The sequence below is a fragment of the Stegodyphus dumicola genome, chromosome 4, assembly GCF_044657685.1.
Source record: "Stegodyphus dumicola isolate Sdum_Otavi_A_Nest chromosome 4, ASM4465768v1".
Taxonomy (NCBI): domain Eukaryota; kingdom Metazoa; phylum Arthropoda; class Arachnida; order Araneae; family Eresidae; genus Stegodyphus; species Stegodyphus dumicola.
Window position 1 is genome coordinate 29214570 of NC_140771.1, and position 27865 is coordinate 29242434.

Here is a 27865-nt window from a genome sequence, read left to right on the forward strand (position 1 = left end):
TTAAGTTTAGTATTTCCCGTTTATCATTATTTAAGAGTTTGTTTTCTTTGTTAAGTTTGATGTATGAATCTGGCAACCAGTTTCATATATTATGATCGGAAAATTCCCGTTCTAAGCAGTTAAGTTACGGAAATACTGAATGTGTTTCATCATTAAGATGTACAGATCATTTGATCACATTCTAAGCAGTTAAGTTAGTTACATTACTGAAATACGGAATTTTTATCATCAAGATGTACGAAACACTTTATCTTTATACTAAACTCTACATGTTAATAATCGTCTGTATGTGTTCGTAAATAAAATAAATTGGATATAAAAACCAAGTCTGATTTCGAATCAAAACAGCTATTTAAAACCCACCTAATTTATATTTTTGGTGAGGCAGCCTTAGCGTAGAAGTTTAAGATAAAATTAACATAAAGAAATATCTCTTAAAATAATCCTTACACAGTTGCCGCATTAAAGAAAGAAATTTCTGTAATATTTTGTTTATTTTGCATTCAAAGATGTATTATAGTAGTTCCAGAATTTTGAAACATATTCTACTAGTCTTCTAAAACCAGTTTTCGTTGCGGGAATATTGCAGTAATACATTCACCAGTTATTTGCCTTTCAAAACGAATTTTGTTAAATACGTTGGAATTAGTTTTTACTTATACAAAGAGTGTACTACTACATTAAATTTTAGCGTAAAAAATCAAGTTTTCTGGAAGCAGAGTGATAACAATCGAATTGAAATAGCGCACGCACATTGGGAAGTCCGCAGTTTAATTTCGTGCAGCTATTTTTACTCTATAGAGGATGTAATCTTGAATGAGGTTTGTGCTTCAACAATAACTAGTGATATTAAATAACATTTTAAACAAGATAAATAACTGTATAAGCACTTTAAAAATTTTCAAAACATCTGCAGACGTCTTTCACTAAAGATGGCAAACTTAATAGTAGCAATTTTGATAATCGAGCTCATAAATATTTCTGTCAATGGGCAGTATGAGTTTTCTCTAAACTTCTCTGGAAGGCTGGATCCAGACTGGGTGTACGCCGAATATTCAGTAGGTTCGAAGACAGAATGTGCTTCACTGTGTTTCAAAGACAGCGAATCTTGCTTTTATTTCGGACACGAGGCCAATAAATGTAAGCTTTTGACCAATTCTGTAGATGAAAATATTTGCTCAACTGACAACTGCGACTTCCCGAAAATAAAGATCTATAAAGTGAGAATTTTAGAAAATTTTTTTATTAAATAAGTTTAATTTTTGTGTTTAATACTTCTACAAAATTGTCTTGTTCGGGAACTTTAGCAGTATCATAGTCTCGTAAATAACTTCGATATTGATATAGATTCTTGAGCTGACTTCAGCAATGTATACATGCCATGAAACGGAGAGAGCGCTTCTCAGTGACAGAGCAGAAGCGGAAGATCCTGAAGGAGTTTCATATCCGCTTCTGATTTTAATGAGCCAATTTTAATCCCTCTTTATTGTTGGTTTTTCAAGAATTCGTATTTTAGTTTTTTTTTTTTTTTTTTTTTTTCCTCTTTCGCTCAATAGATGGTTGCCAGTTACTGTTGTTTGTTTTTAATTACTTTGATATTTAGTTTTTCGTGATGTTCTTTTCCTTACCTTTGTTACAAATAATAGTTACTTTGAATAATTCCTGTTTTAATCTAGAACAACAGCTGTTAATAAGGTGCAAAAATTAGAAATGAATTCTTAGACCTTGAACTATTTCGAAGTGTAACTCATATTTACTTTCATATTTTAACTTTTCAGCTGAAACGAGAAAAGCGGGCATCAGAAGACAGTGCTGAATGTAAGAAATTACATTTATATTTATTTTATTTTATTTTATTTATTTGGATCTTTTAACAGCAACGATGTCATTAAACAATGGTTTTCGAATCTTAATTTTGTATAATATTGCTAAATTTCTTACGAAGTCAGTGAAATCATTTTCAATGTAATTATTACGAAATGATTATTGATTGCACATATATAGCTGTAACTTTACTGCGGGGAAAAGGAAAAATTCACTGAGCGTCACTAGGTAAATAATAAAAATTTGCGAAAAGTTTCGAGGTCTAAAATTTACATTACCATTTTGGACGAGGGGTGTATACGAGAAAAGGACAACACAGATATTTAGTAAGTAACTAAATAAATATTATATTACTACATACTAGAAACCCTCCAATTCTATAACGAATTCAATGAGCAAGCGCGTGAAAACTGGATGGGACAAGAATAAGAGATCTAAGAAGTAGAGAATAAATCGAACTTTAAAGTTGTATATGCATTTTGAGACTTGGCGATAAGATAAAATTAAATTTTAAAAATAAATACATAATATTAAATAAAGATAAAAGTGGATAAATCATTTTATTGTTTTATTTTATAGCGTACAAGTCAAACTTTGCGCAACAGTGAGCAGTAAATTTAACAAAATAAATCAAAAACTTGATTGAGGTGAAAACATTGTTAAATATTAATAAATATTTATCAGCTGAGTATATTCAGCTACACACATTTTTTCCCTTTGCCTTTTGTAATATAAGAATTTTTAGTTGAAATTTTTATTTCTTAACTATAGTTAATTTCTCAAACGTATTCAAGCAAAACTTGGGATGATTCAGAGTTCTAGTTTCGATTATAGAATAGGAATAAGTTATTTCCAGTTGTCCAGCAGCTAAAAATAAAGCAACTAGATTTAAATTCATAAAAACAGGGGTATTCGTATAATACTATGCTGCAAAGATACGAAAGGAAGTCGGAATATTATTAGAATTTATTTATATTTTTCTCTAAACTTATATAATTAAATGAAAGAAATAAAAGGGCAGCAAAGCTCACTGCAAAGTATCTTCTGTACCATTTTAAGTTTGCCATTAAAAAAAGAACTGAAAGTTACTTGAAACTGCATCTAAAATGAAAATCTTTGAGAGCTTATAATTCTGATAATTTTTATTCGTTATTATGATTTTTCTCAAAAACATTTAAATTTTTCTTTGTATGAAAGACGGCAAAATGCCGCCTTAAAATGACGCTGAGTTTTACAAAAGAAGAGAATCAGTTGGGTATGCGTGCTTTTCTTACGGTTGTGTTTGATTTTCAAATGAAATTATAGTGTTTTGATGATGCTTAATATTGCAGTAAAAATTGTGAGTAGTTTTGGAAATGTATTTTTGATGGTTTCGAATTTTAAATCGATTCGTAATGAACTATTTCTTATTTGAAATATAGCTAAATGATACAAGTGAAAATTACCAAATCTTAGGTGTGTTCAAAGTAGTTTCCTCCAACATCAGGGCATTTTTGTATAAGAATTTTCCAATGATTAAATGCTTGAAACTAACCATTTCTTGGAATTGATGAAAATTATGTTTTTATAGCTTCGTCAGTCTCATATCTGGAATGAAAACGACGGCCACTTAAATTTTGCATCACATTTAAAAATAGCCAAATCTTACACATAGAGAACATCAAGAGAACAGGAAGGATTTAACGAGGATCAATTAGAGGGCAAGTCTGATGCCAGCAGACGCGGTAATTCCAGCTCCAGTAGCGTATATTAAAGTTGTTGGGGTTAAAAAGCTCGTAGTTGGATCTCAGTTCCAGACTTTGAGGTGGTCCGCCTACCGGTGGTTACTGCCTGTTCTGAACAGCCAGCCGGTTTCCTTTGATGATCTTCACCGGTTGTCTTGGGTGACCGGCAAGTTTACTTTGAAAAAATTAGAGTGCTCAAAGCAGGAACGCCTGAATAATGGTGCATGGAATAATGGAATAGGACCTCGGTTCTATTTTGTTGGTTTTCGGAATACGAGGTAATGATTAAGAAGGACAGACGGGGGCATTCCTATTGCGACGCTAGAGGTGAAATTCTTGAACCGTCGCAAGACGAACTACTGCGAAAGCATTTGCCAAGAATGTTTCTATCACTTCGATGTGCTTTTATTCATGAAATTCGATTATCAGTCTTACTGAATGAGAAGATACAGTATCATGATGAAGCATGAATACCCTAATATTCATTTCTTGAAAAATTTCTGGAAGGTATCTGATAGTGTACCAGTTAGCTGCAGCTGTCTTCTGTCCCTTTAACTCCATGGCTTCGACCAGTCCTATACTTCTGAAGTAAACAGCATACATTACTTTTTCATTGCTAATTGTCTTTTCCCATTGTTGTTTAGGGGTCATCTTAAAAAATCCATACTTTACTTTCTTGATATGTTGGAACGTCAAAAAATGGTATGTAAGTTTCATCGCCAGTTATGATTTTACAAATAATGCGGTGGCCACCATCTTTAAGTAATTTAAGAATTTCTTCAGTGATTCTGACAAGCTCCTATTTTTGGCCCTCAGTTAAATTATAGGGAACTCAACAGCAAACTAGTTTTTCCATATGCAATTCTATGGTAGGAAATAGGAAGGTGAAATAGTGGTTTGAATATAGTGTAGTATGACTATTTCTGCAGTTTTAGAAATAAAATTAAGTAAGTTAATAGGTCGATAATTTGGGGTAAAAATGTTATTTTGATTTGATTTTTAAAAAATTTCCAACAACTAGAGAAGTGACAGGGTTTGAGAATGGCGTCAATAATTTTTGCAATGCTAGTGATGCTTTTTAGTCGCATATTTTTTAAAGGTAGATATTTTATATTATCCTGCCCATGGACGCTAGCTTTGCAAATATTGGGTTTCCTTAAAATGTTGTCTTCTAAAGTATGTGGGACAACAAAGGAAAAATTTGTTGTTGAAGGAGAGTGCAAAAATAATAGTTGCGAACAGTTTTCTTAAAAAACGTAATTATGTTATCATTGTAAGATGTTGGATTATGTTGAAATGTTGTTTCTTTTGTCTGCAAGCTCATTAGCTTTGTCTTCATCATTGTAAGGAAGATCGATGATGCCGTAAAAAGTGGGAAGATAGTGGTAGGTTATTTTTTCCCCGAAATTTATGTGAAATAGCATCTCAGGAGTTATCTTCCACTAGAAGACTGTTTAAAAGTTGATTCATTTCTTCTTGATTAAAGCATTGTACTGTCTTTTAATTACGGGATCATGTGTACTTTGATACTTACGAATTCTCTTACGCATTTTGATATTGTGTCGGATATAAGATAATACATTGAAAGAGGCTTTTCGTATACGGATTTGTTCAGAGGAAATACAGGCTGCATCATTAATGGCCTCTTATTAAAATTTCAATTTCATTATTAAGTTTCTGAACATTGTTGATTTTGAGATGTCTTTTGATGACGGACTCCGTATATTCATGAATTTTTCCAGTTTGGGATGTTAGTGTGTTTGTAGATTGCTGTCGAAAAGAAAATATAAACACAGAGTTGTTGATTCAGGACAGAAACTTTGACAGCTATTGGTTGCGCTGTTAAATTTCCCTTTTAGTGTCAAACTTCCATTGAGATATTTTTCCATCTCTATCTTTGTGGAAAATTTTGATTGAGATATTCTCCAAGATGGTTTCTAAATTTGCAGCAAATTTAGATTGAGATAATCCCGGGAGGTTCGGCTGAGATACTCTTGCTAATGGTCTCAATAATTAAAATTCTATGGTAGGAAGATGGATGACTATTTTTGTTTTCATTCAACTCTGGCATCGATCAGCTTCTAATATGTCCAAGTAAATCTTTTCCAGTGACTGTAGTACCACCAAAGATGGACATATTGAATGTTTGTGAAATGTCTAAAAGAAACCTTAATGAGCTAGTTTCTATTTTGGAGGAAAACTTCTTTTTTCTTCAGAAATTAAAATACATAAATAATTCGTAATAAAATTCGGTATCGATTTTGGTCATAACAAAATTTGGTACCATTTAAGCATGTTATTTATTATAAATTTTTAGAATATTTCACGGATTTACGATTTCAAGAAATAACCATGCATTTATATACGATTAGCATATTCATCATTTATTTGTCGAAGAATTCCTACACAGCACGATGTGAGCACTGATAGAAAAACGCTGATATGTGTAGTTACATTTTTCTCGCCAGGAATAACAATCTGATACTTCTAGTTATTTATGTGTCTGCTTGCATCTGAGTATGTTATTACTGCTATGTTTCTTGTAAGTGTAATTTTCAAAACCTTTTTTTAAGATTTCGACTGTAGCTCAGAGGACGATGTAGAAGCAAGTATTGAATGCAGAAGCGCTGAGTTTCTGTTGAGAGGCATAGGATCGTAAGTGCTTTTGTCTTGCATAAGGTTAAGTATTTTGCTTTACCATAAAAGTTTAACAGTTGTTGATAAATCAATCACAAAAAATTGAAAATCAAATTCCAGTTGACTCAACAAATGTTAAGAAAACAAGTATTGCATTACAGTTTTTTCCTTTAATATTGTGTAAAAATAGACACAACAGAAGGCCAAAGAAGGCATAAGAAATGCGATAAAATATTTTTAAAAAATATCAACATTTAAGATAAACAGAAGGAAAGACTATGTACACTGCTCCAAAAAAAAGGGGGGAGGGACAATTCTATATCTCCCGTTCTACTGGGCCGATTGACAAAATTCAAACTGCGTTTTTCATGTCTGGAAAGCGCGACTTGAGATATATATTAGATTTTTACATAGCATTGTTCTAATATAGGTATTTTCACACAAAATAGGAATTTTTCTGATATAAAATACCAATTTGTTTTTCCATATTTCGATTCTACGCCTCAAATTATGCCTAGATATTAAATTTTGTAAAATTTGGTGCGAAATTTACGACGAAATTCAAAAATTTATCTTGGCGCAATTTTTTTCAGTTTGAGCCAAAAATAATTCACCTGGCGAACTTCTTAATATATGACAACCCATTTTCCTTTCCATTCCATTACGCCGGAGCGAAAAAAAGGGCACCTTCTTCTCACCTTTTTACATTGTGCATGAGCGGAAAAAATGCCACCTTGTTTTTATTTGATGTTTTATCGCTTTCAAAAAATATGCCAAATTTCAAAACGCGTCAATATATAAATTCATATATATCTTCGGAAATTTTGAATAAAAATTTGTAATTTTTTGCAGGTATGCTTAGAAATACATCTACTTTAAGATAATGGTAAAAAATGTTTAGATTATAATTCAAATTTTTTTTTGAAAAATTTATGAAAATTATTTTAAAACACGAATTTTAAAAATAAATCGTAAAAAACGAAGGAATTTTATTTGAAATGAACCTGTATTGCGAAATGTGAAAGGAAGAATCAAATAAGCTTAATAAAAAAAGAAAGATTAATAAATATATACCAAACACAATTAACATGGAAGAGCTAAAATTTTGAGAGCTAATTTTCTAAAAACTACTCGTGCGATTTTTACAAAACTTGGTAGTTTGGCGTAATTTGAGTCATAGAATTAAAATATGGAAAAAAAATTGGCATGTTATTTCAGAAAAAGTCTGATTTTGTGTCAGTATATGTATATTAGAACAATGATAGATATAAATCTAATACATATCCTAAGTCGCGCTTTCGAGACATGAAAAACGCAAGTTGAATTTCGTGAATCGGCCCAGTCAAATGGAAGATATAAAACGGTCTTTTTTTTTTTTTTTTTTTTTTTCCCCCGCAGTGTACCATAGTCTCCAACACGTTTGCACAACTCGTCGTGTCAAGGTACATTGCTAATATTTCTCAGTGAATATATAAAAAGGTTTATCGACGGGTACGGCAAAATTCTGTAATCTTTCGAAAAACGAGGGTTGTTGGTTTACTGAGTCACTTTTGAGAAAGTATCATAAAGAATATTTTCTCGTATTTATAAAGTCCCATAAGAAAAATGCCACAAGAACCTTTAGCAATCACTTCTTTTCGGGAGAACTGAAACTGAGACAAATCATCAGCGTCCAGCTGCCTTCCAAATGCATATTCGGCCACTCATCAGCTCGAAAATATATAGAACAAATATTATTTCGAGCAGCTGCACTCATCTTGATCATGCAACGGATAAATTATTCCAAATTATGAGATCTATGCTTACAATAAATTATAAATAGCTGCAGCTTAATAGTTTTGGACAACCATTTCAGGAATATCATAAAGATCGGTGGTAGTCCAGTGAGAAATTTCCTTACAAAATGGCAAAAATCACTTGAAATGGAAGGGAAAACGTTTTATAGCATACGCGAATCAATGTCATCCCCATTGTTGATAGAGTATCCGCTTTGCAAAGTTATTATAATTTTGCATAACCAGTTATTTTATGATTTAAATCTTTACTGTTTTTCCTACCAGAATGAAAATTAATTTCAGACTATTTAAACTGAGGTTTTACGGAATGTATATAGGGCTCGTTTCTTCTTCTCGAGGCCACTACTAGGTTTCGCTAGCTCAGACAATCTTCGATTTTGCATTATAGTTGCCGACGTTTAAATTTTTACGCTAGTAAGAGATTTGAGCCAACTTCACGTTAAATCAATTATGTAGCCTTTGGCTACTAGATTTAGTATTAAATCTTGAGATTGACTGTTACTTTAAGTTATCTCGCCACGGAAGGTGGCTGAGGTTACCAAGTATGAGGCGTATGTTTATATTAAAGTTCTGATTTAATAAAAATGGTTTTAATAAAAATGGTTATTTTGTAACCATCTAAGTCTTTGTCGTTACCTTCAGACGCAGCGAAAATTCGCTCTAAATCTATTAGGAGTTTAGACACTAATTTATTCTACCAAAGAGAACCAATCTCTATAATTTTTAAGAAAAAATCTTTGTCTATCATGCCGTTTTTAACTAACTCAATTTCTATTCATGAGTATCAGATATTTGAAAGTTATACTTTACGTTTCAATCCCCCCCCCCAAAACTGCAGTACATGTATACGTAAGTAGGAGAAATAAGAGAATTTCAGGAGATACACGAACTCTCTCAAGAGAAAAGCTATATATCGCTGTTTTCCCCCTTACATTTCAAAGAAAAAGAAGAAAAACAATTTTACAAATTTCAGTAGCTTTGGGGGGAGGAGAATTTCTAGAAGATTAAAAATAATTTAAGATAAGATAAAAGAATTTTATGTTCGATTCTTTTCAAAAACAAAGCACAACATTAAGAATCAGCTTAAATTTTTAAAAATCTTTTGCAGGACTAATTTCCATAGTTTTTGAGCTACCTTCTATCTAAAACTATCGAAACTAGTACTGCAAAAGATTTTTAAAAATTTACGCTGATTCTTAATGTTGGACTTTGTTCTTGATTGTTATTCAGCGTAATATTTAAACTAAATTCGATTCTTTTGTTTCTGCAGTAGTTTTGTTTCAAAATTTAAACCTTTATATATAGCCATAATGTTTTCCTTTAATTTTTAAAGAAGGTTAATAGAATGAATTAAAGTAGAACAATATCACTGATTGACTATGAAACAGTACAAGAAAGAGTAACGTAATTAAATCCAGCACGAAAATATCCAATGTAACGTCACGGCTAAAAGTCCGTTAACGGTAATTTATTTGCCGATATACGAGTAATATGTCGTATGTAAGGTGTTTATGTTAAATTAATAAGTTATTATGGTTTTGATCTTCGTTCTATATTCCTCACCAAAATGCAAATTAGCTTTTAGAGTATATAAGCTGAAAGTTTTGAATCTTAGGGAGATTCCCTTTTCAGATGAAAATCACTATACGGAATCACAACCGTCATGCCCAACATGGGATACATCAAGGAACTGGAAAGAGCAGTTAATACATCACCTGCTGGAAACCAATATAAGTTCTTAAGAGAGTTTCTGACACTTGCGCCGCGCTGTTAGAATTTCACCAGCTACTTAAAAGTGATTATTCTGGCTTTTGTATTCTCTCACCAAAAGATAGCTTCTAAACTTACGCGCCAGCTTACAGCCTAGATCTTTGACTACTTTGTAAACTTTTGAATTTATTTGACTGTTACTGTTTAATTTACATCAACACGAGAATTACTTTGTCTGTAGCACAAATCGTGCCTTCGTCTCTTATGTTCTAAATTCAAGATTAAATTAAAAAAGGTTATTTAAAAACCTTCCAAGCCACCGTCATATTTCAGACGTAGCGATTTACCAGAAGATAAAAACTACATAATTCAATCACTTTTAAAGCAAAAAAAAAAAAAAAAGCACAATTTGCCATTACATAAGAATAAAAAAAAGTAAACTCACCGAGCCAGGTAACAGAAAGGGAATATATATATATATAATGTTGTATGAACTTAAATCCATTTAGTGCGAATACAAGTTATTATTACTTGCGCAATTGCTGCAAAGTTAGTTAATAATAATTTATTTCCTAAACAGTATTGATTAATTGATTATATTATCTCCTAAGTTTAATTAAAGTAGAATTATTATTTTAAAAATGTGCATCCATACTGGTACGTTATATTTTGAAAGATGTTTTGAAGTAATTTGAAAGCAAAATGTTAATAATGTTTTAACGGGGACTGGAGTTTCAATACAGTAAAGTTTTTGTATAAGAACTTTAAAACTTAAAAAGGATGGAGATAATATATAAAGTGGGTACATTAGGTAAGAGATAAATAGCGCTAATAGCTGCTATTTAGCATATCAAATGTTGTATGAACTTAAATCCATTTAGTGCGAATACAAGTTATTATTACTTGCGCAATTGCTGCAAAGTTAGACGATTGAAACAGCTGATTGCAACGAAAAGGGGGGATGCACAACTATAGCAGTCCCATGTACAAAATTTCAACATTCAACTCGATAACTTTTCTAGTAGGATCTGTTGGATTTAACTTTAGTTTCTAGATAAATAGCAACCTTACATATGTTCATGAGTTAGGCGAACACCACAGCGTCGAATAGAAAGAAGCATTGATATGTACAACTGAAACTTCGGTTATAATGCAGGAATCCTTTGTAATGTAGGCCAATATAATGTCCATTGTTGTTTTGGCTTCCTCGGTATTTGCGGTGATTTGTGCCCAGAGGGCGCACCGCACAAAGAGTTAGTTGCGTTACAGAACGTAAGGGAAGCGGACACGCCAAAATGTCGGACGTATTACCGCTAATTGAGGTAATTGCATCGTATCTGTCAGGTGGCAGAAAACTAGTATGATGTATCAATTCACATGCCAGGTGGCAGAATATGTCTATCATGTACATGCCAGGAGGCATAACGCTTGTAAACATGCCAGGTGGCATACGACTTGTAAATAAATGTACAGTAAAATATCTTGGTGCAATAGATCAAGGAACACGCATCAACAACCTTCTGATCATTTGGATACGTACAATTGTATTTGGTGCACAAAATGATAGTCTACAGCCAGTGTAAGCTCCTTTTTGTAACACAAGCGGGTGCTGAATTGTCCTTGAAGGTTTAATCTCCGATCTTCATCAGAATTTGTTTGAAGTGCTTTCCTCTCCCAGTTTCGCTTTTTGATTGTGAGTAGTTCGCAAAGGTATCCATTCAAGATAGTGATCTATCGGATTGGTTTGCTTTGGTTTATTTAATTATGGCAAAGCACACTAGGGCTATCTGCATAAGGGGAGGGATGCCTTCGTGGAGGACTTTCTAAGGGGAACTGGCTCGTATACACGTTACACATGGGGAAAACCACGAAAAGCCCATGCAGCCAGCCCGTTCGCGGGATTCGAACCTCGGACCGAACTACCAGTGTTCAGCGACTTTACCGCTCGGCCGCTGGTGGGCCAGTGATCTGTCGGAAGATGAGCAGAAGAATATACATCTTTTTAAATACTTTGATGATCTCAGATTTAAAATATCCGAGCGTTTGTAGCTGAACAAAACATCTATGAATGTAATATATTGGAATATGAATATGATGAATCATGTAATACTGGGCATATTGCTTTCCGCTTTCTGTAATAAAGACTGAATCTTTGATCATCATTTATTTGAAGTTCTGGATTTTCTGTTCTCGCCTTTTCATTTTTAATGGTTGACAAGCATCTCTTGTTAAAAATGCTTGCCCTCGCACACAAAAACTTCTGTTTCAAACAGTGGAAAGAGACAATGTTCTATCGAAAGTTGAACAGCAGAAGATATGTAAAACGCCAGCTTTTGAGCATATTTAAAGATTTCAGAGCTCAGGCTCAGATGCAAAACAAAACGAATTCTGTGGAAATAAGCTATAATTTTAAAACATCAAAGTTTCAAGTATGTGTGATGAAAAATAGTTTTCTTATTGTACATTTAATGAATTAAAAATTAAAGTGCTCTCTATCTGAACAGCCGCACTTCAAACGTTCATTCGGCACCTATGGCTACTGCAACTGCGTGGGTGTAAGTCAACTTCAAAAGCTCAGCTTTTGGACTGAATCAACTGATCATCAGCTCTACTGCTTAAAAGAAGCAAGAAAGTATACGCAGTAACAGCAGAACCAACCAGTAACAACTTGTCTTCTAGCAAAAAAATATTTTTATGCTAGCTTAAATAAATAACTTATTTGCATACTAGCTCCATTTGAGATTACTTCTTGTTCTCTTTTCTTAAGATGGTTAGTGTGAGTGTGAAAAAAGGAATAAATTGTGAGAGAACATAAATAAATTAACAAATTTTACTGTTTTAATACTAAAGTGCTTACTTCAAAGTAAAGAATATGAATGTACATTATTATTTTATTATACGAAAAATTCAGGAGAAGTCCCTTCTTCGGCGATGTCTTGGGCTGTACATGTACAAAGATGGACCAAGGTGTTTACGACCTCGAAGAGAGAGAGTTACAGTTTTTTTCTTCTGATAGTGACTTATCATTAATAGCCAACTGTGAAAGCGAAGATGAAATCATAACTAGTAAGTAGCTCTTATACCATCTAAATGTCAAATAATATTGTTTCAAAAATGGAATTTTCGTAAACATGCAGAAATGATATTTCAAGCAACATTTTCAGTTATATTTAAAATTTATGCCAATTAAAGATTACTTTTTGCCTGATTTTAAAAGAATTTAAATTTGAATTCTGATCTTGGTTTTTACAAGATTGTAACACAGTTATTCTGAGTGGTAAAAATGTTACTCTTAACTTTTAAATATTTAATATTTATTACGTTGACCTGACAAAAGTAATGGAGTAGCAGTGAAGTGACAAAAGTAATGGAGTAGCAAATATACAAGTTAGAATCGCATCACATTAAAAAGGTTTAAAAATCAAATAGTTGCTAGTATTGTCCGTTGGACAATACTAACAACTATCTGATTTTTAAACAATTATCTTTAACAACTATCTGATTTTTCTTGTGAAGCGGTCAATAATGTGGTAATGGCTATCTAACGAGAATTAAATGAATATTAAAGCATGATGATAGCTTAATGCATCGGAGCTTAATGCATAGCATCAGAATTTCGTAAATTATTGAGACTTTTAAGATTCTCCATTTTAAAGTGTCAAAAACATACCATTATGGAAGGCATTACTTCCCATGAAGGATAGCGCAGTGTCACGTCTGCTGAATGATCGGAACCAGCGACATTTGAGCGGAATCGTTCATGCTAACAGACGAATGAATCTGCAAACTAACTGCAAAGTTAATGAAAGATGTATTAAGTCTGGAGGGTTGTGTAACGAAGATGTAAATGGAATGGTGCAGTAGGAAAACATTGAGTGCCTTACAGCTAGTATCGGATTCAGTGCCTCACCTGGGATCGTAAACACATGTTTTAGACTCTAGATCAGTGCTCCGCAACCTTTTCTCACCTGCGACGCACAAAAAATCTTTCTGGAATTTCGTGGCACACCAAAGAGTTCCGAGTTATCAAGGAAGTGCCGAAAAAATTCAAATGCTGACACACTTACAATCACACACACAACCACACAACTTTGAAATATATAAAATCATTTAAAATAGACATTATTAAGGAAAAAAATTGTCATTGTGTATTAAATACATGATAAAAAATTGCAAAATATCAAATACATGTATTTGATTGCGGCACACCTATATCCTACTCATAGCACACCAGTGTGCCGCGGTACACCGGTTGCGGAGCACTGCTCTAGATGACTAGAAAGAAATTGGCTTGATGAAACGTTTCATGTTTCCAGATGATATGGGCTAATTATGTGATTCAAGTTTGGCACATCTAATAATGTTATGGCTCCAACTTTATCAATAAAGCATCGTGCAAGTACAGTAAGACCCCGCTTAACGCAGGGGATACGTTCCATCGAAGTAGAGCGTAATGCGAAACAGCGCTAAGCGAGGCTATCTTAACATGTAAATAATGGGGTTAGGGGAAGACAGATAAAAAATGGTTAGGCATTAAATTTAATAATGTTTTTTTAATAAAAATAAAATCAAACATTTATTTCTTACAAAAATAAAAACTATATAAACGCATTTACTTTTAAAAACAAATAAAATTCTCAGTCAGATCATTCAGTCTATTCTGGGTTTCCAATTTTCTGCCTTTTTGTTAAGAAGGCATTATGATGGATTGCCTTAATGGCATATTGCGTTCAATTTCGTCGTCAATCCATATAGACAGTCGTTTTCCCATTTTTTCTATAATGTTATTTCTAGAACGGGTAATTCTAGTTGCAGAGCTTGACGTAGTTGCAGTTGCCGATGACAGTATTTTTTCTTTATTCTTAAGAATTGTCCTTATTGTTGAAGTTGCCAAAATCAATGCAGCACTAATTTGAGATTGACGTTCACCAGAATCTAATCTTCTAATCACTTGCATTTGAGTTTCCAGTGAAATGCTTTTTCTGGTTGCTTTCTTTTCTTGTTTTTTATTATCACCCATGATAAAAACTAAAGATCATAATATTTGTCACTGTATTAATCGTTATAGTATTATACAAATTTAAACTTACAATAATGTCAACAAATGTTTCAAATGATAAAAATGCGTCCACCAACCAAGAAACACAACTACACTGTTTCGGATATGTTATTTGGAAACCTAGCGCTGCGCACAATTTCGGAGAATCTCCGGGTTGAAATAAAAGAGCGCTAAACCGAAACAGCGCTAAACGAAACAGCGTTAAGCGGGGTCTTACTGTATTGTAATTCCATAATGGTATAAGACGCATGTGCTTGGCATAGATTGGATCCTCTATGAAAATTGAACCAATACTTAACAGGAAATTTGGGTAGTCAACTGTGTGTTGACCATTTCCAGCCCTTTAAGTGCTTAACAACACCAATCAACATGGGGCGTTGTAGGATGATAATGCGCACGTTTGTTCGGAGGGGTCATTTATGCAAAATATTCAGCACCTACTACTACAACCACTTAATTATGGACGGCCATCGAAACACATACCTGAACATCTCTTCTGGGGACTTCTCCCGACAAGCTGCTGCATTCGCCGAGCTAAAGAAGGCTCCACATGATATTAGACATGCATCCCATGATGTTTGGCATTTTAAAGCAGAAGTGGCTAGCATTTAACGTTAAAGACAAGTTACAGAAATACTGACAATAAGACTAGGTAAAGTAGAGTGAATAATACAAAGGATATAAACATATTTTTAGGACGATTTCGAGAACGAATAAAAATATGTAAATGTTGTGAAAAAAAATTTCTGGAAACAGGGTAATTATGAATAAGTTCACAAAAACAAAGCGGACTGTAACACTTATTTATTTTACACAACACTTTGAAATAGAAGAAATGCCGTCCACGTGACGACACAGCATTTTATGCACACATCACTCAAAGCACTGTAGCAATAAAAAATACAAAAGAATAGCTCACATACTTGAAAAGTTCGTTACCATAGCAACCATAATTGAATCATGAGGCAGTAGCGCCATCTATTGCTGCAAAGCCACACTAGAAATTTGTTTGGTAACAAAAATACTAAACATAGCCCCCGGCCTTGAAGCCTTTTAAGTGTTCAAAAAAGACAAATAGTTAAAGCACACATAATAACATTAGAAAAAAAAATGAAAATATAACTAAAAATAAAGTTCAATGATATGAGAAAAGTCAATAGTTCATATTAGTCATGATTGAGGATAAGATACAATTTAGTAGCAGCTCGTTTGAAATCATGAGCGTCTGTATGGACTGTAGCCACTCGAACTTTATTGTCGTTGCCTGGATGAATTAAGGCAATTCGTCCAATTTTCCATTGCTTTGGAGGCAGTTGTTTGTGTTTGATCAGAACTAAGTCACCACATTTTAGATTTGGAGACGCACGGAACCACTTAGCACGTTATTGAAGGGTTGTTAAATACTCTGCACTCCATCATTTCCAAAAATATTGCACAGTCTGTTGAACTAGAAACCAACGTTTAAGTTTTGAAGATTTCACATCATTTAAGTCAGATTCAGGAATGGCAAGGGCTCCAATCAGAAAATGACTTTGATTCAATACACTAACGTCGTTTGGATCACTATACATCGCAGATAGAGGACGGGAATTCATACACGCTTCCACTTGTGCAACCACTGTTAAAAATTCCTCGTAAATCAGAAGTATGGATCCTAATACTCGTTTAAGATGAAATTTCATGCATTTCACATTAAATTACCACAAGCCACCAAACTGAGGAGATGTCGGAGGGCTAAATAACCAAGTTATACCTTTTGAGGTAATGTAGTTACACAACTTCCTTGCTTTTCTCGATGCGAAATGCAATTTTATAAATCTCCTTCAGTTCATTACTAGCACCTTAAAAGTTCGTCGCACAGTCACTCGAAATTTCAGATGGTTTGCCTCGTCGAGTGATAAATCTTTTTAGAGCTGCTAAAAATGTTGAAGTTGATAGATCACTGACTAACTCCAAGTGTACAGCTTTTGTTGAGAAACACACAAAAATGGATACGTAACACTTGAAAGTTTCAGCTCTTCTTCCAACTTAGGACTTAATTGAATATGGACCAGCATAATCTACACTGGTGACTGCAAAAGTTCTTGATGGTTAAACTCTTGGCGAGGGTAAATCACCAATTATCTGGGTCACAGTCTTGTCTCGATTTCTAATACAAGGAATACATCTGTGAATTATTTTTCTCACTACACTTCTCACCGAAAGAATCCAAAATTGCATTCGTAAAGTGCTTATCAATAACTCTTGACTAGCATGCAAATAATTGACATGGTAATGAGTTACGATGAGATTATTGACATGTCCTTCCTTTGGAGGCAAAATAGGATGTTTACTATGTTCAGGAATGTTTGCATTTAAGCGACCACCTACTCGAATGACGCCTGCTTCATGAAGGAAGGCAGTTAATTGTACTAGACTGCTCGCACCTTTTTAATTCTCTCGATGTTTTTAAACAAGAGAGCTCTTGAGGAAAGTAAAATTCTTGGACATTTTTTATCACTGCTTTTGTAGCTAATCTAAGCTCATCGATTGTTAGAAAACCTCTCAAACGATTTTCGGAGGAGTTTCGACAGTTTTAAATGAATCTTAGGCATAAAGCAACTATATGACATAATTCTGTCCAAGATAAATACCGTTTAAAAGCGTCATTTTCCTTTACTGTACAAGATACTGAAATGCACGTTTTTCTCTCTTCTGTACGAACACCTTCATAATCTACATCAGCACAAAGATGTTCGCTGTCAGGACATTTTTCGAAACCTTATGAATATAGCTAAGTAGGTCCCAGGAACCATCGCTCACAAGTCAGAAATTCGGCTGGTAACATTCCTCTTGTACCTGAATCAGCTGGGTTCAGCTTTCCATTGATATAGTTCCACCTAACACTAGGAACTGTGTTCTGTATTTTGGCAACGCAGTTTGCTACAAAGGGAACCCAACGGGATGGTTCTGCAGAAATCCAGGACAGAACAACAGCTGAATATGTTCAGGTGAAAACATTACGTATAGGAAACTCTAAATGTTTTAACACTGGTTTAAGTAAATTTACTAACAAAACGGCGGCGCATAATTCTAATCGTGGTAATGATTGCACCTTCAGAGGAGCACCTCTCGTTTTTGATGTTAAAAATGAGACTTTGATGTCCAAATTACGTCATACTGAACGCAAATAAATTGCTGCCCAGTAGCCTTTCTCGGAGGCATCACAAAAAGAACAAATATCAATATAGTTTACGTCAGGAATCAAAATACATATCGGTATTTTTAATTGTTGAATAAGATGTAAATTATTTCAGAAACTCTTCCATTTGTTAGCAATCTCATCACTAGCAGGCGGTAAAAGTATAGTTTAGGGTACCCCTTGACGATTTTTGGCGGTACATGGATACCAATTTTGTTCAATTCTTTGACTCGTTATTTTGGCTTGCGAATTTTTGCACCAAAAATCGCCGCTACACAAAGCCAAAATAACAAGACAAACAATTGCACAAACTCGGTATCCATGTACATATCGATTTATTTTCACTTAAAAAAAATCCCCTAATTGCACAAAAGTGGTATTGCGGGGTCCTTTGACTTTATCCAACCTGAAAGCATTGTTAAAGATAGGCCTACACATTCATGTATTAAGTGATCCATTTAGATATAGTACTTATTATGTGCTGTTTATCATTGTAATCATAAAATACCTCCCATAACAAAGAAATAGCTTGTTTCACAGGTTTATAAACTGATTTTATATATTCCCCACCCCAAAAATTTAGAACATGCTTAGGAAGTTCCCTTTAAGTAGCAGTGTCCCCCGAGAAGCACTGAGTATATCCCAAGGACTTCATAATTTCACATCATGAGAACAGTACTCTTAAGATTTTTCACATTTTAAATAGTAATTCTGAAAAGAGGAGTAAAATCTTCTCATGCAACATTTTGTACTGACGATTCATTTTAAATTCTTTGCATATTTTTGGATCTATTTATGCAATATGTTTCAAACTGTGGTCCGCAGACCATAAGAGGGTCCTCGAGACGTGCCTTTTTCGTCTTTTAGATTCGAAAAAAGACAAAAATTAAACTCAAATTAACTATGTATACCACACTATAACTGAAAATAACAGATTCTAAAAATTACACAACACAATCGTGTATTTCTCCCAAGACTGACATTTTAAAGAAATTTACTACCAGTTACCCTACTTACTCTAGTCAAAGTAACAAAAGAGGGATTTAAAGAACTCTGATTGTGATGCTTCTCGCCATCGTTTTTCTGCACATTTAGCACCGCTGTGCTCATTACTAGTTAAATAGGAATAAAATGAACTATACAAGTGTGCTTTAGAGATTATAATTCAGTTTTCTTCTAAATATCTATGTCAGAAAAGGTTTTCATTACCAACTCAGATAAAGAGTACTGAAATCGCAGAAAACAAAGTACTGAAATCGGCTTAACGTACGTGCTGATTTCAAACGTAAGTTTACTATTAGCGTCATGGACCTTATAAGAAATAGACTAACCCAAATGCGTTTTTTCCCTCGTCTGAGGCGTTCCCGGCTGTCACCATGATCACATCCGGAGGAGTAGGGACGACTTGCAGAAATTTAACAGTGGTTGCCTATTGCAGCGTGTATAATTGTCAAGTGAAAGCTGGTTGTAACGCCTCGTTTCACAAATTAGAATTTCTACATATTTTTATTTTTGAAATAGATATTGATTTTTAAAAATTTAGCATATTTATCAAGCATAATTAACGTTCCAAATAATTATAAAGCTATTGCATGTTTTCAGGGCTGGATATTCCTTTAGCTTTTCTTATGCTGTAAGGAAATTTGTGACTACTTCGTTTAGAAAATAATATTTTAAATCTGAACTAATAGAAAATTTCAAATAAGCAATTTTTATGCTTTTTATTGGTGTAAATAGGTAAAAAATACTAAAATATTTAAAAACGAATTTTTGAAAGTTTTGTTTAAAATTTTAAATTGTGCTGCCTCTTTAAAATTATAGATTAGTAATAGCACAATTTCTATAAAGGAATTTTATTTCAATAATATTTCATAATACATCATATTGATAAACACTTTTGACTTCTTAAAAATTTTTATACATTTAATTCTATTATTAAAATTGTATTTAACCGTAATAATTAATTTTGCTTCTATTTTATAGTGATTATTTTTTAAATTTATTTTTAGTTCTGCATAAGATTTTTTTTATTTACTGTCAATTTACTTTATTAGCTCGAAGCGGCATTTTGCGCTGTTTCACTATAAATGTCCGTGTCTCCTTGCAAATTGTTGTTACCAAATATTACCGCTCTGTATTATATTTAAAGAAATTTAATGAAGAATCTGCATGAATACATGTATGTTTCTCGCACTGTGACAAAAACGACAGTATCTAGAGCCATCAGATTTTGAATAATGTAATCCTCCACCCGAATATGGACATCTGGACGGCCGAATTTCGAATTTGTTTTAATCTATTACATATTTTGTAAAACTTTAACCAATTTTTTATTCACAAACTCAACGCGTTCAGAGCGAGCACTGTACGGAAAATAACAGTTTTATCTCCAGTGCGGAAATTCTAAAGATATGCTGTTTTCAAATGTATGTGGTTTACGGGCGAAGAACATAATATTCAATAAATATAGGTAACACACAAAACGTTAAAAAAAAGGTTCCTTTTGGGCGTAATATAAAATCTGAGTGCATCTAGATTTTATTTTACCTTTTTTTTTTCCCTTTATTACACTCAGAAAATTTTATGCTCCGAATTTTATAAATTACTAAACTAAATATTCGACTTATGTTAATAAGTCAATGACGACAATGTTAATAAGTTAATGATGATATAATCAAATAAATGATTGTTTTGTAATGTTATTATAGTTTTTAAAAATCACTGCCTGAAAATGGTCATTAAATTTAAAAAAAAATTATCAGACCTTGTTTAATTTTACCTTATTTATTTCAAAGCATCACGTACTATCAAGCTTATTTAATTTTATTTTATTTGTACGCAAAATTAAGTTCATAAATTTTGTGCTTAGAGTTTTTACCGTTTTACCAGAGTAAAGATGTTTGTACAAGAATTACGCGTGAAAAAATTGCGCGAAATGCAGTAAAAAGTGCTTTAATGAGATATATTAAATCCTATTTGGAAAAAACTGTGGCTTTTATAATCTCATCACTATACAACGTATCATATTTAATAATTAAAAAGAGTTATGTGATACAAACGCCATAGGTTTCAGTGTTAAAGTATACCATACTCTTTCTTGCCGACATGTCGGTGACGCGCGCACCGCCCACTGATATTTCTTATAAGGTCCATGATTAGCGTACGTCCAAACAGAGAACAACTGTGCAAGAATCAGCATGCTCATCCATTTCTGTTAACTTAATTTAGTCGGTTGGTTTCGTTCATTATGACAAAGTACCCTAGGGCTATCTGCGTACGGGGAGGGATGATTTTGTAGAGGACTTTCTAAGGTAAACTGGCTCGTATACACGTTACATGTGGGAGGGGGGAACACGAATATGCCCATGAAGTCAGCTCGTTCGCCTGGAACCCAAGTTGGAACTATCAGTGTTCAGCGATTTTAAAGCTCGACCGCTGGTGGGCCCTGTTTACTTAATATCTATATAAAATTAATAATGGTAGTAACATATACTAAAAAGTAGATTTTGAAGAGGACAAGAGTAAGGTAATTTGCAGAACATTCTAATTTACAAAAACGGTCTTCCCTTCAAGAAAGTTTGAGAAACACCTTATTTAACATTATTAAATAAATTAAAATTCATATAAAAAGATACATAAAATTTATATCCTCTGTAAAATAGTCTAATGTGATCCTTAAATATTCTCAGGATGCCAAAAGTAGGACATCTAAGTCCTCACAACGCTTTGTCAAAACATATAGCTTTACTGTTCTGTAAAAATCATACATTGGTGTGAAACGATTAAGGACGACGCGGAGAAATTAGCATCAAAGCAAAATAAGGCATAAGAACGGACCAAGAAACCAATCATGAGATAAGCTTGAATATGGTAAAACATTTCAAGACACGCCATCGGCAACTATGTCAGTTTACCGCCAACTGGCCTTTGATAAAATCGGCACGAGGAAAAAAAAAAAAAAAAAACATGCATATGGAGAGAGATAAAAACAAGCAGTCACCTCTGCAACATCATCGAAAGAGTTGCTTAGGACAAGAGGTTCTCAACAAGAATGAATTTCTTAAGCTTCAGAGAGGTCGAATGTGGTCAGTCCTTTATTTATTTTATAATGTTCCTCACTACTTTATCTATAATAAAATGTCGAGAAACCTAATGAACTAAGTAGCAACTTATCGCTGAGTTCAAGTAGACAACGCAGACTCAAGAAGGATTAAAATACCCTCTTAGTCAAATAAATGATAACAGTTTGTCCCTTTTCGGACTTACAAGAAAGCCTCCATTCGGACTTTTAAATAAGATAAGAAAATAAGAAACTAAACTAATACTAACTAAAATAGACTTAGCCGAAGCTAGACACAAATATCTAATGTAGTTGGCCCTTAATTTAAACTAGCAGGCGAATATCAACAGGCACGTACAATACGGCCGAGCGTAATAGATTCAAGAATGAAATAGCCAGAAGGCAAACATGCGCCATTAAGGACTCCTAACAATTCTCTTTCGAAGTTAGTTAAACTTCCTATAAATATTACTTCTAACTCATTTGCATTCAACGCGATTCTAAAACTTCATTACGGAAAGGATTTGTAAGTGAGAAACAAGAATTGAAAGGAAAGGGTTTCAAAATTGTTATAAAATTAAAAACACTTGTTAAGTATCCAACAACTTGTTAAGTGTCTAATTTTCTTTTACGAATATAAAAATGTCTTTTATTCAAGTGTTTATTAACATTTTCTATACTTTTCCTTGTTTTATTTATGAAACACATTAAAAAGTAATCTAAATTTAAATAAATGTATAAGTATTTTTGGAGTTTTGGAAGGGAAAGGTATGCTCGTCTAGCAATGGTGAAAGGGGTGCATGGAGCAAAAAAGGTTGAGACCCACTGATTTAGGAAGTTACGGAATTTTCGTTTGGGTTGGTACCTGTACTCACCTCTCCGTCTCTTAAAGAGCGTCAGTCGTTGGTGTCTGCTATTGCACCGAGGTTCTCTTGCCTTCTATGAGTCTGCTTAATAATGTTGTGGGACAGAACTTCCTCTTCATCAACGACAAGGTTACTCACCGCACAGTAGCTGTCGCAGAGCTCTTGGAAAGTGAAGATATTCAGCTCATGCATTGGCCTACTAGGTCTTCGGATCTACTTCCTTAGAACACACGTGGGACCTTTGAGAGAAAATTTTGGCAACACGTGACCAGCCTTCAGCAACGATTTTACTGCTGATACTGGCTTTACAAGAAGAATGGGCTGCAAAGTTTCAACAGCCCCTTCAAAACTTGTCTTCAGCACAGACGTTGTAATTTTTATGTCGCAGTTAGGAGTAATCATTACCCCTTCTAAAAACTGGATTTTTCTTAACAAGTTCCTCTCACATGGACATTTTTGTCTTCTCGTCAGTTGTGCTCCCTGCAGTTGAGCTATTTTTTTCAATAAAATGCCTTTTTATCTTTTTTATTCCTTCATCAGACGGTTTTCGTCACCTGCCCCATATTTTCACATCTTTATTTTATGGTATGATTTGGGTCGATACGGAACACCTTTGCATGATGTAACATTCGAAATCCGCCTTGTCCTTAAAGTTTGCACACCAATATGTGAGCAGATCCTTTAAGAACTTGAGATCGCTTGAAAGCGGTAAGTAGGGCTTAAAAGCATAAGCCTGCGATGGTTGCGTTTTCTTACTTTTGACAACTGATTCTTATGTAATTTCTAGAGCTAAATCCGGAAATGACAAATTTCCAGCCTTATCAACGGCCAGACTAATTTATTGTCTTTACTGTTCCTGACATTACAGAGTCGTAGCTAGGGTTTTCAGCGCCCAGGGACAACTGAAGATTTCGCGCCCCCTACTGCTTGCCAAGGATGGAAAACATTTAATTCTAAAATGTTGTAACATCAGTTCGGCGCCCCTTGGATTCTGCGCCCGGGGACAGATGCCCCCCTCTAGCTACGCCCCTGTGACATTAGAAAATTCAAAGATGATATGAGAAACAAATGGAAGTTGTGGAAAATAAACTTAGAGAGCCATATAAAGACAGCAAACCACGTTTCTGGGCAATAACAAAGATCCGAACAATAACTGAGAACATACTGCTGAAGTAGAAAAGTGTAGGCTGTTCCACAGCTAAAAGTTTCATTTCCTATATTCACATTTGGACTGTTCTGAAAATCTGGATGCCGTTAGCGAATAGATAGGTGAGAGATTTCACTAAGACATCAAAAAAGTGGGAAGGAGTTATCAAGGAAAATGGACTACTTTGACAATGTCTAATTATTGCTGGATGTTACATCGAGACGAACCCGATCAAGAATATAAAAGGAAAGCGCAAAGCAGAACATGAGCGGCCCACGGAAACTTTGATGCGTAGAATAAAATTATGCATTTTACGTACATTGTCTTAGTACAAACTAAAAAAAGAATAAATTCTAAGAAAGAACGTTTTTAGTCTCGAAATTGATGATTTCCAAAAAACTACAGGACACAATAGGAAAAAATAAACGCTATTTCCGAATTCAGCGCTATAAAATATAAGAATCAATTACCGAAAGCTAAAAAACATGATACAAGCCATATTTTGTAGGCTTATGAAGTTCTTACAAGTCGTAAGACTCTAGCGGAGATTCTCTACAGATACACTGGGATGTGACATATTACCCTCAGGAGGATGTGTTTGAGAGATTAGGGCAAATAATCCAAATTGTTCTCAAGCCAGGATTTGTTTTAAATTAGGGATGCTCTATTCGAATCATAGGAATTTTATGGAATATCTGGGATTTGCAACTTTAGAGTCCTAATATAAAAATTCATTAAACGTTGTAACGCAAAATTAATGTGTATATATATATATATATATATATATATATACATACATATATATTAACTTCTAACAGAAGCATTCATTAAAGAAAGAATGCCATTCTTGCATTTTCAACGGATCTGAATATAAGTATTACCTTATGACAGTCTTCAATGCCATATTTTAACTTTTTGGAGAGAATTTAAAGTTCCATGTTATCTATGTTAATTCTTGAAATGATCCTTCTCTTCCTACATTTACTTTGATTTAAAAATGTTTCGGTAAAGTTTTAAAAATCTGAGTTGCTAATCAAATAATTTTTATTAGATTACATTCAGAAAATAAAACTCAGATAGTCACGAATTTTTATTATTATACACTTCATTTACAAATTTTCATTTGTATCTGCTTAATAAATATAGATATATTTAAAAAAAACTGGATTCTTTAATTTGTTTTTCATTAAGCAAAGATTTCAAATTTTGCTTTAAAACTTTTAATAGTATGTTCCCCCTTTCTTCTTCTTATTCAATATTTGTAATTTGTGTATTAGATGGCACCTGCTGGCAAGATGCTGCCCTTAAAATATCTCCGAGTCCGATCCCTGCAAGCAGTCGGGCAATCCAGGAAACTGTTTTAGATCCCCTAGATATCAGAAGGACAGCGTCAGAGCAATTACAGCAAACCCATACTTGCCCTGTCTCTTTTTTTTTTTTTTTTCATTTTTAATCTACTTTCTGCACAATGTTTCCAGGAAAATGCTTGCCTGGCATTAATTTTTACTGCATTTTACTCTATAAATTTACTGTAGATTTGACATTTGTTTTGAAATGAAGCAGAAGCAACTAATTTATGCCATTCATACAGTATTTCACCAAAAATCCCGCAAGTGTTTCAGTGAAACTCTTAACGATGGAACTGCAAAATAAATTATAGATGACAAAATGTTAGAATAAATGCAAACCGTTTTGAGCTAGTTCTCTCAAAAGAAGTCTTTTGCCTTTTACTTAGCATAGTTTATACGGAAGCAAAGGACAGCTTCAGGAAATAACAATCCATTCAAAACGATTTTGAATGCCATCGCCAAACAATACCCCCTGGAAATAAAAAAGACCATTCTATTGATCCGCTGACACCGAAAATACAGTGTGGTACATATCGTATCTATATTAATTTAAATAACAGAAGATGGTGAGTGCTTTTAGAAACTTTATGAAATAACAGCATACATAGATGCATTTAATACAGTTATACAGACAATAAATACTACATCAAAGAACTCTGAAAATAATATCCTCTATATATTCTGTTAAAGTCATGTAGAAAAGCTTTCATGATGTGTGTCAATATGGCTTGTGGAATAGCATGTCTGATGACAATTTTTAATTCATCAATTGTCCACAAACGATGTGCAAGACTCTTTTCTTTGGGAAATTTCAGAAGATGCCCAGAACTGTCAAAATAGGAAATCAGACTATTTTGAAATGTTTGCTCCTACTGTGGAGTTTTCTGTTGGAGCTAATTTGTATCCACAAGTTGTCTTGTCCAGACTTCTGGTAATCTTCACTGTTCTGCAGCAATACACACAGAGCGTCTGTGACTTCAATCACTGCAATTTGCGACTGCACCAAGCCGCTGGTCCACGGTATACCAATAGCTTGACTTCTAGGTCTGCATAGGTGAAGGTATTCCACACATACATTCTAGCAAGGTTGTTAACTCAGACTGGTAGATACAATGTGCAACATCCTGTATATTTCATTGTCAATAGATTGATGATGGTGTATTGATGGGTATACCGTTTATGCATTCTAGCAAAGTTGTCAATTCAGAGTGGTAGATATAATATGAATAACCTTGCGTATTTCATTGCTAACAGATTGTTGGTGGTGTATTGGCATGTGCTAATACCCAAGTACATGTTTTTTTCTTATATGAAGGATTTAGAAATATTTTAGGGATCTCTATACAAAGTCTTTAGCATCATCAACTAGCAGCAAAACGCTGTTGTACCTCTAATCCATATTCGTAATATTAAAGATTTTAGAGCTAAATGAAAACAATAACAAAAGCTTACAATGATTTCAAGATAAGTCTAAAGTAATCTCAATCTGTTTCAGAATTTAAACTTTGCATAACAGATCCAGGTATTCCTGTGGCAATTACCGTCTCCTGCTCTACTATCAAGAATCCTGAATGGATGGAGTCCACCTACAACGTCACCAGTGATGAAATGAAACACACACTAATAGATTGTGGAGATAGTGCAGCAATTCAAAAGATCTACTTTGAAGATGTAAAAAGTGCTATAAGAGTCACCTTCACATGCATCATGCTAAATATAATATAGATATAACTGGCTGATAGACTGCTATAAATCTCTACTAAAGACCAACATTTCCAAAATGAAACATAAAACCAAATAACAAAAATTAATAACTTCTTTATTGAATGGAAACTGAGATATAATGCAGCCCACACAGAAAATGAACATAAGTCTTAATTTATCTACCACAGTTTTTACATGATATATCTATCAAATGTATTTCTTGATCTATTTTATGTAGTAAACATGAATTAAAGTTCTTAAATCTTAACTATTAATTGTGTTCTTGATTTATCTTATTTAATAAACTTTCATTTCCTTTACACAGGTTATGTGACCAAATGAACATTTTATTAGACTTGAACTCTTTATACAAACAATGCAATATCTAATCTCTTATTTTTATATTTATGGTTTTTTCATTAATAAATTATTGACCTTGAGATGTGTTGCTTTAAGTTATAACGAGGATATGTTACATATATTAGAAGCTCAGTTATAGGCTCAAAAACCTGATTTATGTGAAAGAATTTGCTTGAAACACATATGTATCTCCGAAACCAAAAGTGATGATGGATATGCTCAAGATAAATAAACTTTAAAATGTTTCACGATTTAGTTAAGCAAATTCAGAATTAAAGGAAAAGTTTATAATTCTGATCACTCTGACCTAATTCCGTTTTTGCTGCAAATCAGGTAAGGGCTCTATTGAATATGAATTCTCTCATATGAAATATGATCACTCTGATCATATCATATGAGTTCTGTTACATACTTTCTTTAGTAAATCCAGATAAATGTTTAAGCATTT

At 33.5% G+C, this 27865-nt stretch overlaps 1 protein-coding gene across 1 annotated transcript; it reads left to right on the forward strand.

The window, feature by feature from the left end:
- Positions 1-773: 773 nt before the first annotated feature.
- LOC118181812 (uncharacterized) lies at positions 774-27325 on the forward strand. Its single transcript, XM_035351017.2, has 5 exons — positions 774-1220; positions 1779-1818; positions 6122-6203; positions 12603-12757; positions 26849-27325. The coding sequence occupies exons 1-5, from the start codon at positions 933-935 to the stop codon at positions 27076-27078; spliced, it is 795 nt and encodes a 264-aa protein (XP_035206908.1). The 5' UTR covers positions 774-932; the 3' UTR covers positions 27079-27325.
- Positions 27326-27865: the final 540 nt, after the last annotated feature.